The following is a 14,657-nucleotide window of genomic DNA, read 5'->3' on the forward strand; positions in this document are numbered from 1 at the left end:
TGATGTTTAAGTAGGATCAAAACACAGACACATACTTATCATAAACATGTTATCACAGTGATTTTTAAGTAGGATCAAAAGACAGATAACTACTTATTATAAACATGTTATCACAGTGATTTTTAAGTAGGATCAAAAGACAGATAACTACTTATTATAAACAAGTTATTATGGTACTTTTTAAGTAGGATCACAGGACAGATAACTACTTATAATAAACAAGTTATTATGGTACTTTTTAAGTAGGATCACAGGACAGATAACTACTTATTATAAACAAGTTATTATGGTACTTTTTAAGTAGGATCACAAGACAGACAACTACTTATAATAAACAAGTTATTATGGTACTTTTTAAGTAGGATCACAGGACAGATAACTACTTATAATAAACAAATTATGGTAGTTTTTAAGTAGGATCACAGGACAGATAACTACTTATAATAAGCAAGTTATTATGGTAGTTTTTAAGTAGGATCATAAGATACGTAAAACAATTATTATAAACACACCAAATACGGAGGATAGACTTTCATTATTCAGAGTTTTAATTTATATTAAATCAGGAAATTTGTCAGTAGGAATACTAGACACACTAAGCTTTCTTCACTGGTGATTTTGAAATCTTTTAGTTGCATGACAACAGTGTATAAACTGGATGACAGAAAACAATTATACAAATGATGATCCAATCTATATATAAAGAATTTTGATTAACCAGAAACGAGTTAAACAAGAAATAAAAATACATGGTTTACTTCAGTAGTTTTATTCATATACTTCTGGTTTTAAAGTTTTGGTTATATCCCTAATTACCTCCAAGGCTTTTTACCAATGATCATTAAAGAATTAATGTTCATGTCTATCCATATGCATCTGGGTTTTAATTTGTCAAAACTGGTGCACTATATAAAAAGACAAAATATCTCTTATAAACAGAATTGTTTATTCTGTTAGTTTCATGCATTATGAAGGCCATGCACAAAAATAAAAATATGAATGATACTGGGGAGGCAAGTTAAACATACTCATAAATATACATACATAACCCATGATATATATTTCAAGATAATGAGAAAATCCACTTGTAGGGAAAATTACATATGTAAAAATGGCTGGTATGGGTAGAGAAAGCACTAGTTGAGGAGCGAACAACGTTTTGAACTTCTTCGGTCATTGTTAACCTGATGTTGTTCGCCCCTCTACTAGTGCTTTCTCTACCCATACCAGCCATTTTTAAATATATATATTTATATATCAGCACTTGTGTATAATGTTAAAATAATAAATATGCAATATTAAAATCATTTCAAAATAGTGACTCTTCATGTTTCGACGTCTCACATCGTCTTCAGGAACAAAGTTGCAAGCAATGAATTTCATACTTTATATTTTCTTAAATATCACATGGCCTGTCTACATGTTCATAAACATCAGAATAGGTCTCGCCACATTCTTATAAACATTCACCAGAATTTTATCTCTATTTAATAATTCATAATTCCTTTCAAATTTCATTATTTCCAGATATGAAGGTGTGGTAAATACAAGTCACCGTTTGAAGATGTCGTGCGACACATCAAAACATGAAGACTCATTACTTGGAAATTATTTTAATTGTGTATTGATTTTAATGTACATTTTTTATTTTGATGTATGAATCATATCAATATATGCACATAAATCATATACATAAACATCATCACACTAACCAAAATGACACACTGGTATGTTTTGACTTCATATGTTTATATCTTTGTATATATGTACTAAACATTTTCATGGCAAATGTGCTTCAAAAAGAATATTTCTTTTAAAAGAAAATATTGCAGTATTATCTTACCTAATATATCCATAACTTCTTTTACTGTTGTACTGTAAAATGTAAAAAAATAAATAAATCAATCAACAACACTTGAATATTTTAAATTTACATCCACGTTATCTTATTACAAATCCACAGACATTCCTCGAGGAGTCAATCACTCAAGTGAAGTAAACCCAATCTGATAAACACATGTATAATTCAAACTCAGTATTAAAATATGGTTATCATTAATAGAAAATCATGAATCAATCCATGTGCTCCATCTCACACTTAATGTCACTCATTGTAAAACTTGTATTATTAAATAAGTATATTGAAATAACAATGTATTTTTAATCAAGAATCTGAAACCTAATATTTTATAATACTACTTTGTTCCATCTCCCCAAACATGTGTTGAAAAAATACAGAATTCTATATAGTAAGTGTTTCGTACATGGCTATTGCAGTTTGTTAGTTCATACCCATATATTTCTATATCAACTTTTTTGTACAAAAATATATAAAGTCAAATCCATCAAGAGGAAGGGTTGAATAATATCGTAAGGATGAAAACATGGTTGAAAAGAAAATGTTTATCTGATTTTCATCTATCACAACTCTTAACAAATGTTGTTCACATAAAGTTACAGATAAAAAATTACGATGGTAATACATAAAAAATGCGTAGCCAAATGTTACATACATTTAGCAATAATATTCCTTATATGAATGTTTGTTTGTTTTTTAATTTTGTGCAAATCTACACGAGGGCTTTCTGCACTAGTCATCCCTAATTTAGCAGTGTAAGATTAAAGGGAAGACAGCTAGTCATCACCACCCACTGCCAACTTTTGGACTACTCTTTTACTAATGAATAGTGGGATTGACCATCACATTATAATGTCCTCATAGTGAAAAGGATGAGCATGTTTGGTGTAACAGGGATTTGAACCCACAACTCTCAAATTACAAGTGCTTTAATCACTTGGCTGTGCTGGGCCTACATGAACTGTAGTAAACTGTGATTTAATATTTTTCATAAACATAACAATAGCAGATGCTTAAAGTTACCAAATAAATGTACCAACTATTTGACAATTATGTACTACATAATTCTTAAATTACGAGTTTTATATTAATGCTTAATTTATAACCTTGAAATATGTTTTCTAATTATTCAACAATAATTACTAAATGTTTGGTAATTTTGTTTATGAATAATAACCATGTTTATCATGAATATGATACTGTTCCAATTAAAATGATTTAGAACATTCTGGTTTTCAATATCTGTGTAGATGTAACACTAGTTTATTAAATTCCTTCTTATTTCCTCACATTAAAAAAATACATTCCATTTTAATAACTGAAAAAAATTCAAATAAGAAGTGAAATCTTTCACTGTTTATTTCATTAATAATACAAATGTTTTTAAATTTTTAAGACTGAAAAAGCACATCATTTGTTAAAGTAAGATAACTGATGTGTTAATAACCAGCAAATAACAAGAGATCACTCCAATCAACCAGGTTTTAGACTTTCTAAAGTAATTCAAGTAAGTATGACTTTTATTTCTTATTTTAAAACACATAAATTATCACAAGAGTACTAACAAAAAAATACCATTGAAAGTGTTAGTGGCTTCCAATACCTTTACACTTCTACATTCTCAACAAAAGGCCAGTCTGTCTGAATATTTTTAAGACACTATTTGTTCTATAAATAACTGCTTTATGGTAAATTTTTGACCATATAAAAACAAACATTAGTTTTGTTTACAAGAATACTATTAAAACTTCCAAGATGAAAGTTAGAAGAAACTTCTATTGAACAAATATAAAATGGATCATTACATATTAATTCATACATGTACCTTTTTATCACTAGCTGCCGAAGAGTTTGAATTCACAGACATGGTTTGGGGACTTGTTTGAATGGACCTGAATGAAAAGATGAGACAGTCATATGACTGAAATTTCCAATCAATCATGTTCATATCTAGACTTTATAACATCAAAAATCATTACTTCATTTCAAATGAGTTTCTTCTCAAACCTGGATTAATTTATATAGTCTTATGTAAAAACACGTACTTTGCTAAGTTTTTCGAAGATTTTTTGTTAGTTTTTCCTGATATAAAGACAGGTTTATGGTGTGTGTATCTGGTCTAATACTCGAAATAAATAAACAAGTTAAAAACTTTTAAAACATGTAATACACTCTTACCTTCACTGCCTAGTCTGAAATATACGCCAGCTCAATTCTTCACCAGACCGAGTTAACTCACCACAAAAACAATTTTGTTGTTGTATTAATATTGTAATATTAGTGATATTGTTAGCAAAGTAACATCGTATTCCTACTATTTGAAATCAAATGTATTATCACCGTGAATGACAAAATAGTAACAATACTAATATTAACAATAATAGTCTTGTCCAAAAATAAACTAAACTTTAACTCAATCTTTATCCAATTTTTAGTTCATAATCGTACTATAGAATGTCGGTCCAAACGGTCAACTACATGCTTATGTGGCACTAAGAGCTACTTCTTCAAAACGACTTCGTTCAGACATATATACTATTTCTTAAATTATAAAAGTTAAACTAGTAGTAATACAAATACTAATACTATTTCTAGCTGTTAAGACGGTGAAAAACAAATTTTCGATTCACGTAAACAGCTTCTTTAAAATCGTGAGATACCACTGAAAGTTCTCACCTCATGCTTAACATATACCGACACTAAATAAATTCATACTTTTACGATCGAGTCATAAAGCACCAACGTCGCGATACAAATTACGTGCAATTTTACATAATCAGACCAACAGCCCTCTAGTGGATTCTTCTGGACTCAACCAAATTATTAACATTAAAGAAAAATGTTGAAGATCAAACAAACACGGAGTTACTACATATATGCTATTGTTGATGCAACGTTTGGAGCAATGTCCCTTCTTCAGGTATCACTAACTGAACAGTAAATCTGTAAACGAAAATATTTTAAATCGGAGATCGCGTGACAACGAAATAAATGTATGTTATAAAAATGCTTACAGACACTTGAAACAACAGATAGTTTTATATATACATAAGCACATATACGAGTATATGTATAAACATATACAAAAAGATGTGTGTATGTACACGTACATACATGTAATTATATATGTATTATAGTTTTAAAAATAAAGAAAAAGATGGATATATATAATACATTGTATAAAACCATTTAAGTGTGGGTAAATTTAAAGAGAGAAAAACTACAAGAAACTAAATACTTCATTTAGCCTATTTAGGTGGAAAGTTCCAAGATCAAAAATTATTTTGTTTTCTTGTAATTTGCGGTTATTTTTATTTGTAGGGGCCTTCTTCAAAACATGTATTTTGAAATGATCAAGAGTATGGTTTTACAAACTGAAGTGTCGGGCGATTGGTTTATCCGCATTACAAGTTATATCTCTAAGACATTCTCAGGTGTATTCTGCTAATAAACTACTAGTTTCTCTCTCCTTTGTAAAATTTTGCACAACATAAGCAAACAATATAATATATGACGCATTTGGATGTGTAGTTATATCGACCCATAATGTAAATACTTGATTTAGGACACTGCACGGAGCTCCGGCATGGCCAGGTGGGTTAAGGCGTTCAACTCGTAATCTGAGGGTCGCGGATTCGAATCCCTGTCGCACTAAACATGCTCGCCCTCTCAACCGTGTGGGCGTTATAATGTTAGGTCAATTTCACTATTCGTTGTTAAAAGAGTAGCCGAAGAGTTGGCTGTGAGTGGTGATGACTAGCTGCCTTCCCTCTAACCTTACACTGATAAATTAGGGACGACTAGCACAGATAGCCCTCATGTAGCTTTGCGAGAAATTCCAAAAAACAAAACAAACAATACCAATATTGTAAACTATGTAGTTCACAGTAACCTTAAAACACCCACCTTAATAGACAAATTTTATTATTGGTGGCTATTCCTGTAATATAAAGCGTTGTAACACGTGTGCTTAAATTAACTCAAGAACATCCGTGCTGGGTCCAAAATCGAGTTTTTACATTAAATATCAATACAATTACACATCGGAATGCGTCATACATTCTATTGTTTGCTCATGTTGTGCAAAATTATACATATGATAAACCAGTAGATTATTAGCAGAATGTACCCGAAAATATCTTAGAGATATAATAAATTATAACGCAGACAAACCAGTAGCCCGACACTTCAATTTGCACAATCATGTTTTGAAGAAGGCCCCTACAAACAAACATAAGCATGAATTACAAGAAAGTAAGATAATTTATGACCTGGGAACTCTCCACCCAAATGGACTATATGAACTTTTTAGTTGGTTGTAATATTTCTCGCTTTACTTTTACCACAATTAAATGGTTTTGAATGATCTATTCAAAATCAATTTATCGAGCTGCTCGGCTAAATAACCTTTCTAGGTAAGTATGAACGACGTTCTTATACAGTATTTGTTTTTAACGATTAATTTTTTAAACATAATAATAATACATTACGTATTAAACCTCTTGGATTAACTATTTTAATAAGGTAATTGTGAAACTTATGATTTATATAAAATGGCATATTTAAAAGCATATAACATATAACAAGTACAATTTCTTCAGCGTCTTAAACGTATCGATTACCTTTCACCTATTAAATAGTCAGATATAATCAATCATAACTTTCTTTGTCATAAAAGGTTGACTTAAATCTTTACTGTTTAGGTACTTTAAGAACAACACATTTATGCCTCGTTTCCAAGGTATCTCCACACGATAGCAAAGTATAACACGATTTACGACAGCAGCAACAACACAATACGTAAACATAACAACTAGATGAAAATCTAATAATAAAATTGTCATCTGATAGAAACATTTATCAAGGTATTAACTGACTGCAAAACTTAAGTACCCATGATTGTACGGTTATACTTTCTATACCATTTTTCACGCACTAGTAAAGGACTGAACACATAACAACACCGCCACACAACCCATATTCATTATAATGACGTCACTAATCCTGACGTTAACTAACGACACCTCCTTTCAATTTAGCAGAATAATGAAATAAATTATTGAACATGTACGTCAAATATAGAATTACAATATATTGTACGTAATAATGAATAAAATATTCGCTATGTATATGTCATTGTGGTGAGGTATAATTTAAAAATTATTGTCATTGTTTTGTTATAAATATCGATGATAAAAATAAAATGTTTGAGTTCAAATAAAATACCACAAAATACCTCAGTTGCTTAGCGGTAATTCTTAAAGCTCATGACACTAAAAGGCCTGGCATGGCCAAGCGCGTAAGGCGTGCGACTCGTAATCCGAGGGTCGCGGGTTTGCGCCCGTGTCGCCCCAAACATGCTCGCCCCTCCCTGCCGTGGGGGCGTTATAATGTTACGCTCAATCCCACTATTCGTTGGTAAAAGAGTAGTCCAAGAGTTGGCGGTGGGTGGTGATGACTAGCTGTCTTCCCTCTAGTCTTACACTGCTAAATTAGGGACGGCTAGCACAGATGGCCCTCGAGTAGCTTTGTGCGAAATTAAACAAACAAACAATAAAACATTTTCTCTTGTAATGTAAGTTTATCGTTTTTAGAATAATTCTAAAATTATTTTATGTTGTTTTGTATGCTTATATTATTTGCATTTACTGAACGAGATCGATAAAGAAGTAGATATACTCCAAAATGTAAAATAAATATATTAATTTTTGTCGTTTCAGTGGTAGTGTTGCTTTATCATTAGGTTACAAATTAATTTGCACTGGAGAAAGATTGCTCTGGGCAAAACATTACGTTAATCAGCTATTCTGAAAATGCAGGGAAACTGGTCCAAATTGGGAAATTATGTCGAAACGAAAGTAAACTGTATGGTAGAGGCTCTAAAAACTGTCTAATTCGAGCTTTATGTCTTGTTTCTTTTTTTTTTATTTTACATCCTTTTGTCTTAAATGTTTGTTCATTTTGTACTTTATATCCTAAATGTTTGTTCATTTTGTACTTTATATCCTAAATGTTTAGTTTATACATTATGTGTCATAAAATTTTTGTTTACACTTTATGTAATAAATTTTGTTTAATTTACCTTCTATGTGCTCGGCATGGTCAGGGGGTTAAGGCGTTCGACTCGTAATCTGAGGGTCGTGGGTTCGAATCCCTGTTGCACCAAACATGTTCGCCCTATCAGCCGTGGGGGTATTATAATGTGACGGTCAATCCCACTATTCGTTGGTAAAAGAGTAGCCCAAGAGTTAAATTAGGGGCAGCTAGCGCAGATAGCCCTCGTGTAGCTAGATTCATCTCATGTGAAGTATACTTATGTATCACCAAAGAATTTCATTCATCGTAAACCGTGGATAAAATGGTGAGTACCAAATAAAGACTAAATTTTGTTGTAAAACTTTTTTTATATAAACAATTATTTGTAATAACCGTTAATACAAATTGTATTGTTGTTTGTATATTAAAATATATTTGTGTTAAGAAAGAAAACTGTTTATCAATCTTATTGGTAAGTATGATACATATCGACATTCGATTAATACCTAAATTCAAAATTCCCACGATTTCAAATCGTGACATGCGACGAACGTAACAATACATACAAAAGAACATACGATATTATAGCCTCATTTAACTTCGCACATCGAGCACGCTCCAATCACTTGGGTCAGGTAAATTCCAGAAAGGCTTTTGACCTTAAAACAAACAGTTGTCACTCGCTTCCTCTTTTGCAAGAAACGCTAAAATATTCAAGAATAAGAAAATAGAATATTTTGTCATTACACGATGCATCCTACACTGATATTTATATCCACGGTTCATCAAGTTATATATATCTCATCGAAAATAAATTATCCTGAGCTGTTACTACATTTCATTTAAAATTAAATGCGTCTTCTGACAACAGATCCATATGAAGTTCAAAACTGGTATATGCACCAAGTGCAGCAGCTCGTGTCGAAACCCATTTGTTCCTTACCTCAACCGTTACGCAAGAGCACGAACTCTCAAACCAGATGTTGTCTTGGTTGCCACCTAACGGTACGCTATTGTAACAGAAAAGTTATGTTTTAAATTAATGTGAATAATTCAGCGCCCTCTACCTCTCTTTCTGGGATCGGATGCATCCTTCGGAGACAGGCGGAATATAACGACTGGATTATTCGGGTTTGTTCTAAATGTGGAGATTGAATGGTCAACGATGAAAAAAAAAATTATGGTTTATGAATTCGAAACATCTATCGGGTTATACAAACAGAATTACTTATACGAACACTAGTGTTATACATATTTTACACGAAGCTTGTTTGGTTTGGTTTGTTTTAGAATTTCGCGCAAAGCTACTCGAGGGCTATCTGCGCTATCCGCCCCTAACTTAGCAGTGTAAGTCTAGAGGGAAGGCAGCTAGTCATCGCCCACCCACCGCCAACTCTTGGGCTACTCTTTTACCAACGAATAGTGGGATTGACCGTAACATTATAATGCCCCGATAACTAAAAGGGCGAGCATGTTTGGTGCGACGGGGATTCGAACCCGCGACCCTCAGATTATGAGTCGAGTGCCTTAACCACCTGGCCGTGCTGAGCCCGTAAAGCTTGTTCGATAAGCAGAAACACATCCTTTTCCGTTACCGTTTTATTGCATATGTTAAATTAATAATAAAAATGTGTCGATAATCCTTCTTTAAACTAAATATTAGCAACAAAACCCATCTTTAACTCGTGAATTTTATAGACCTCCGTTTTTTATAGACCTCTGTTTTCTTGCGGTTATTCAAGAAACTATTTAGCAATATGAGATGTGTCATTTTATAAATGTTTTCAAGTTTAAATACGCTTTGACATAAATTAATTAAAACAGGTCAAAATGACTTGATTAAAGAGCTTATTCATGAAGACATTATGATTCGAACATAAACACAATCACACACACACTGCACAAATTAATGTAGGAAACTGGTTTCCTCTCGTACAGCTTTTAACAGGTGAAAGCTATTTTTAGTACACTATTCAGCCGCACGTATTGGTTAATGTCTTTGAAACTAGAAATTGTATTATTTTTTACTCCTTTATACAATTAACAAGATGGATCGTGAAATACAGAAATCTATGCGACGGGTAAAAGAACACCAAAAGGTAGGGAAATGGTAAGATATTAATAACATATGCTTTGCTGAAGAAAAATACATTTTTATTAGTGAAGATTCAAGTTTCCTCATGAATTTCTGATGAAGTGTGAAGGTAATTAGGAAACAAAAATATGAAATTATAAAAAGAAAATAGAAGAAAACTACGTTTGGTATACGTGAAAACTAACTAAAACATTGTATTAAACATAACTCTTTATATGCAGCTCTAAGTTGGTCCTGATTATGAATTATTTGTGCAGGAAGGAGCTTCCTTTCTGCTGAACTCGTGTTGGTTTTGAAATGTCAATCCGTGCGCAGATCAACACATCAATGCCTTCTGGTGCTATTATAAATTATGTATCAAACTTCAACACTAGTTATGCATCTAAAACTTAAATGCATGTTGACAAACACACAGTGTGATTAACATTAAATGCCATGGCCAACAACAGCGAGATGTCTCATGTTTATTTTGAATTTCGCGCTGAACTACACACCAGCTACCTGCACCAGCCGTCCTTTAATTTACAGGGAACTCTTTTTACTTACGAATAATAGGACTGCCCGTAACATTATAACACCTTCGTTACTTATAAGGTGAGCGTGTTTTGTGAGACGGAGATTCGAACCTGCGACCATCAGATTGCAAGTCAAGCGCCCTAACCCCCTGACCATGTCAGGGGGAATGATTTCTTTGTTTTTCCTTTTTAATCTGTTTCTTTTAGTAAATTAGAAGAGTAGTACTGCATAGTGGGTAGGCCAATCAACTCACAACCTACGGGTCGCAGGTTCGAATCCTGTCCCAGAACATGCTCGTCCTTTCATCCGTGGAGGAGTTATAATACAACGGTCAATCACACTATTCGTTGGTAAAAGAGTAGCTCAAAAGACGGGAGTGGGTAGTGTTGACTAGCTGCCTTCCCTCCAGTTTATCATTTCTAAATTAGGCATGGCTAGCGCAGATATCTCTCGTGTAGCTTTGTGCGAAACTCAAGAAATACTATATTACTCTTCCCGAGATATACTTTTCTGTAATGATATTTTAATTAAAGAAAGAAAACTGTATTGTCGAAGGCAGTTTACTTTGCAAGCTTCATATCTAATAATAATTAAATTTTTTAACACTGACACGGTCCCTTTCCACCCCCTGAACTTAAATCGTAATGGACAGACATCAATTGAACTATTATATCTACATAAATGTAATGTAAATTTTATGGCTCTCCTATTACTATAAATGAAGAGAAAAAGATCGTGACGTGACATATGTTGGTTTTTATATGGGTTATGCCATTATATTTTTATCAACTTAAATACTAATACTTATTTATAAAGAAACAGCCTCCTTTTGGAGAACAAGTAAACTAATTCCACGAACAGCGAAATCAGCATTTTTAGCACAACCGTCACATGCTCATACGTACTGAAGGACCGGCTGGCCTGTTTCTCAGTTCGATGCGAGATGATTAGTGCCATACCGTTCTATACCATACAGATTGGCCAAATGCCATCTTGTAAAATCAGTTCTGGCCAGGATAACTCCTTCCATATTTTCATTTACTCTGGGGTAACTAAATACGCTACAGCAGGCTATGGCCGTATGCTCAAATCTAAAAACTCCTAATCAGTTCTATACTGTATGATACGGTGCTTAACCTGAAGAATTCAAATGAAATTATATAACTTATAGTATTCCCATTGTGGTTAATAAGTTAGCACACAGAATCACCTGCAAAAGTTGTACTGTTCATAAACGAGATTCAAAATTCGAGTGCTTTCGAATAGTTCTGAAGAAGAATAGTAAACGAAAGTGCTCGAGTTTTGGGTTTCATTTGAAAACATTATGGAATAATCATAGATTATTGAAGTATTCTATTAATGAAATAGAATGAGAACTACATAGAATAAACAGCTGTATTTGCGGTGTTTTGTAGGCTAAGGCTACAACTTTTAACATGGCTAGTGGCACTGTTAGCACGCCTCGACACAGGTACCTTTCGTGGATTCAGACGATAATCGATCTCCGCCCACGGATGTAACCAGCATCCCTGGAATAATCGCCTCAATTGCATTGGTTATTCGAGCACGCAACATTGCTATATCCGATACTTGCGTTTTACAATGTTCTTTACACATCTCCATCCAAGTCTAGACTCTGGCCTATCACACACCGTGAACCACAACTATGTATCTGACGTAGATTCTATTCTGTTCAATTTAGAAAGTAGTTCTGTAATTTACTGATACCCTGTATAATAATGAGCAAAAACTATATTTAATAAACCGAATTTACATACTTATAAATGTAACGTGTATTACATTTATTGATTTATTGAAGCCTTACATTAAGTTAGGCTTCAATTAACTAACGAGTTAACAATAATCACTTTGTTTCTAAATTTCCACGAACGTTTTAACATAACTTGTTCATCAACAAGGTCTCGTCATTAAACGTGCAATTTACGTCGTCTCTCTTTGTATATGTGTGTGTGTGTACCTAACAGAGATGCTAATGAGCAAAAGCAGATACCCCCTCTCCCCCTAAGTAACTCTTGGCGACGCCCATGGAAAGTGATAGTCAATTCCATTATTGGGTTCCAACTACTGCAAAAAATCCTTCAAGTGGTGTGTGCTATTGATAGTTACCAATGGTTAAATGTTAGGGACGGCTATATCCGATTTGTATGGATCTATGATCTGGCTGTTTAGACCACATGAGTGTAAGATACAGTTCAAACTGAAAACACCAAATACCACGATTCACTATACCAAGAGATGAAGGAAGGGCACGCGTTTAAGTATGGCTGGTAATTTGAAATAGCTCGAGTCTTTCACCGGAGTACAAGCGGATAAAGAGCGTGTGTGTGTGTGTGGTGAAAGGAAATAGCGTCACAGGAAAAAAAAAGATAGAGTTTTGGCTAGGAAAAAGTTCCAGGGAAAAAAAAAGTTACATTTTATTTAAATACCATAAATAATTAAAATAATAAAACAGAAATCTGTGCCTGAAAACTACACCGTACAGCGTAATAAAAGTTGCTAACGGGTGACGAATGGATGTTTCCACGCGCCTGCGTAAATCTTCAGTTGAGTGAATACAACCGTTGTATTAAACACTTGTCTGGTCTAATAAGGTACGTTAAACTTCTTCGATCACGAGACGACTGTTTGGAAATCAAAAATTTCACGCGGAAAAATTCATAAAAACAAACAAACGTAATCTTAAATTTAGAAGACATTTCATATTATAAATATAATACTTCACGTTAACTTATTATTTTATGGGAGTAAGTACTGAACAACACTGAAAATTACAAAACCCTCTCTCAAACTAACAAGTGAAAATCTACTCGTGTGCAAAAGACACAGTTCATATGCTGATTGTAAATATTAGTCGAAATATTAACAGGATTGAATGTGGTACTAATAAATATTTATTTTAAAAAGAAAATTTATCCTTTCTAGGTTCTAAAAGCAAGGTTTAATGAACATATATAACAGATTCTGTCTTCATATCACGCTCCTTTTTTGGTAATGGTCTATAACCGACATCGTTGCTTAGCAACAAAAACTACGAACTGACAATGTTGTTAGGCCAAGTATCAGTTTATTTTAAATGCTTAATATTCATTTTGATTTGTTAGAATTATTTTTATCCTTTATTTTTATATCTTCGATGATATAACAGTAAAATAATTTAATTCAGAAATTATTTAGATTTAAATTGATATTTTTCTCTCTCTCGAGAGCCTACCGGTGGCACAGTAGTCTATGGACTCATCCCGCTAGAATCGGGGTTTCGAAACCTGTGGTCTGCAGAGCACAGATAGCCTATTTTGTAGCTTTATGCTTAATTACAAACAAACAAATCTTTCGTGATAATTTTATGTACTTGGGTCTAGAGAATGTTTTGCACAATAGGTCCTTACTTTAGGCTTAATTATAAAATAAATAGTACTTTAAATTCTCTTATCGCACGTGATAAATTAAATAATATCTTCTTTAAATTCTTTTAAATTTTTAATGAACATTTAAGTTTTTGACACTAAGCTGTACACAAAGCAAAATACAAAGTTACCAAAGATTTAAGTGAAGTAGCATTTCAACTAAGCCTTAAATTAGTTTCATGTATTAGGCCTAAATACAAACCGCAAATCTTGGAAACCTGTACCAATGGTAAACTGCAAATAGACCTACTATTACTAACGTTGGAATCAGATAATATTTTGATACATGCGTGAACGTACAGTATTCAAATTACGTAATTAAAGAATTCATATTTCGTTAATATTTACATACTTTTATAAAACGTGAAAATAACAACATGAATAGAAAAATAGGATTTTAAAAAGTTTTTAAATATTGTACTATGTAGCAATAAGTAAAATGCCGGAAAAAAAATTTCATTTTCCTTTAGGCCGCTTTTTAACATTAGAAATAACATGCATATATTGTAAGTGAAAATAAATGTGATTTTTGATGCGACTACATTTAATGTTAATTCATAGTAACCTTTAAAGTTTTCTTAACACCCGTTAATTTTGACGGACTGTACATAAAATGAAAAGTAACGTCGTATTTAAAACGCAAACGATTTCCTGCTGTAATCTTACATTCGTTAACACAACAGTTTAATAGGCTTGTACGTTTTACAGGCTGTTCCCCCCCCCCCGC

General features: G+C 32.8%; 1 protein-coding gene across 10 annotated transcripts in view; it reads right to left on the minus strand.

The window, feature by feature from the left end:
• LOC143256443 (uncharacterized) overlaps nt 1-14,657 on the minus strand; it is a 112,926-nt gene that overhangs the window by 54,718 nt on the left and 43,551 nt on the right. For 8 of the 10 annotated variants that reach the window (XR_013031360.1, XM_076513685.1, XM_076513679.1 and 5 more), the window contains 2 exons: nt 3,684-3,750; nt 1,844-1,875 (listed from right to left, as the gene is read on the minus strand). Coding sequence is in view for 9 of the 10 variants with exons in the window: in XM_076513679.1 (XP_076369794.1) it covers nt 1,844-1,875; nt 3,684-3,750 (99 nt within the window). In the remaining variant the exon portion in view is untranslated. The other 2 variants (XM_076513682.1, XM_076513684.1) reach the window with 2 other exon arrangements.

Source organism: Tachypleus tridentatus, chromosome 7 (assembly GCF_004210375.1).
Source record: "Tachypleus tridentatus isolate NWPU-2018 chromosome 7, ASM421037v1, whole genome shotgun sequence".
NCBI classification, from domain to species: Eukaryota; Metazoa; Arthropoda; class Merostomata; order Xiphosura; family Limulidae; genus Tachypleus; species Tachypleus tridentatus.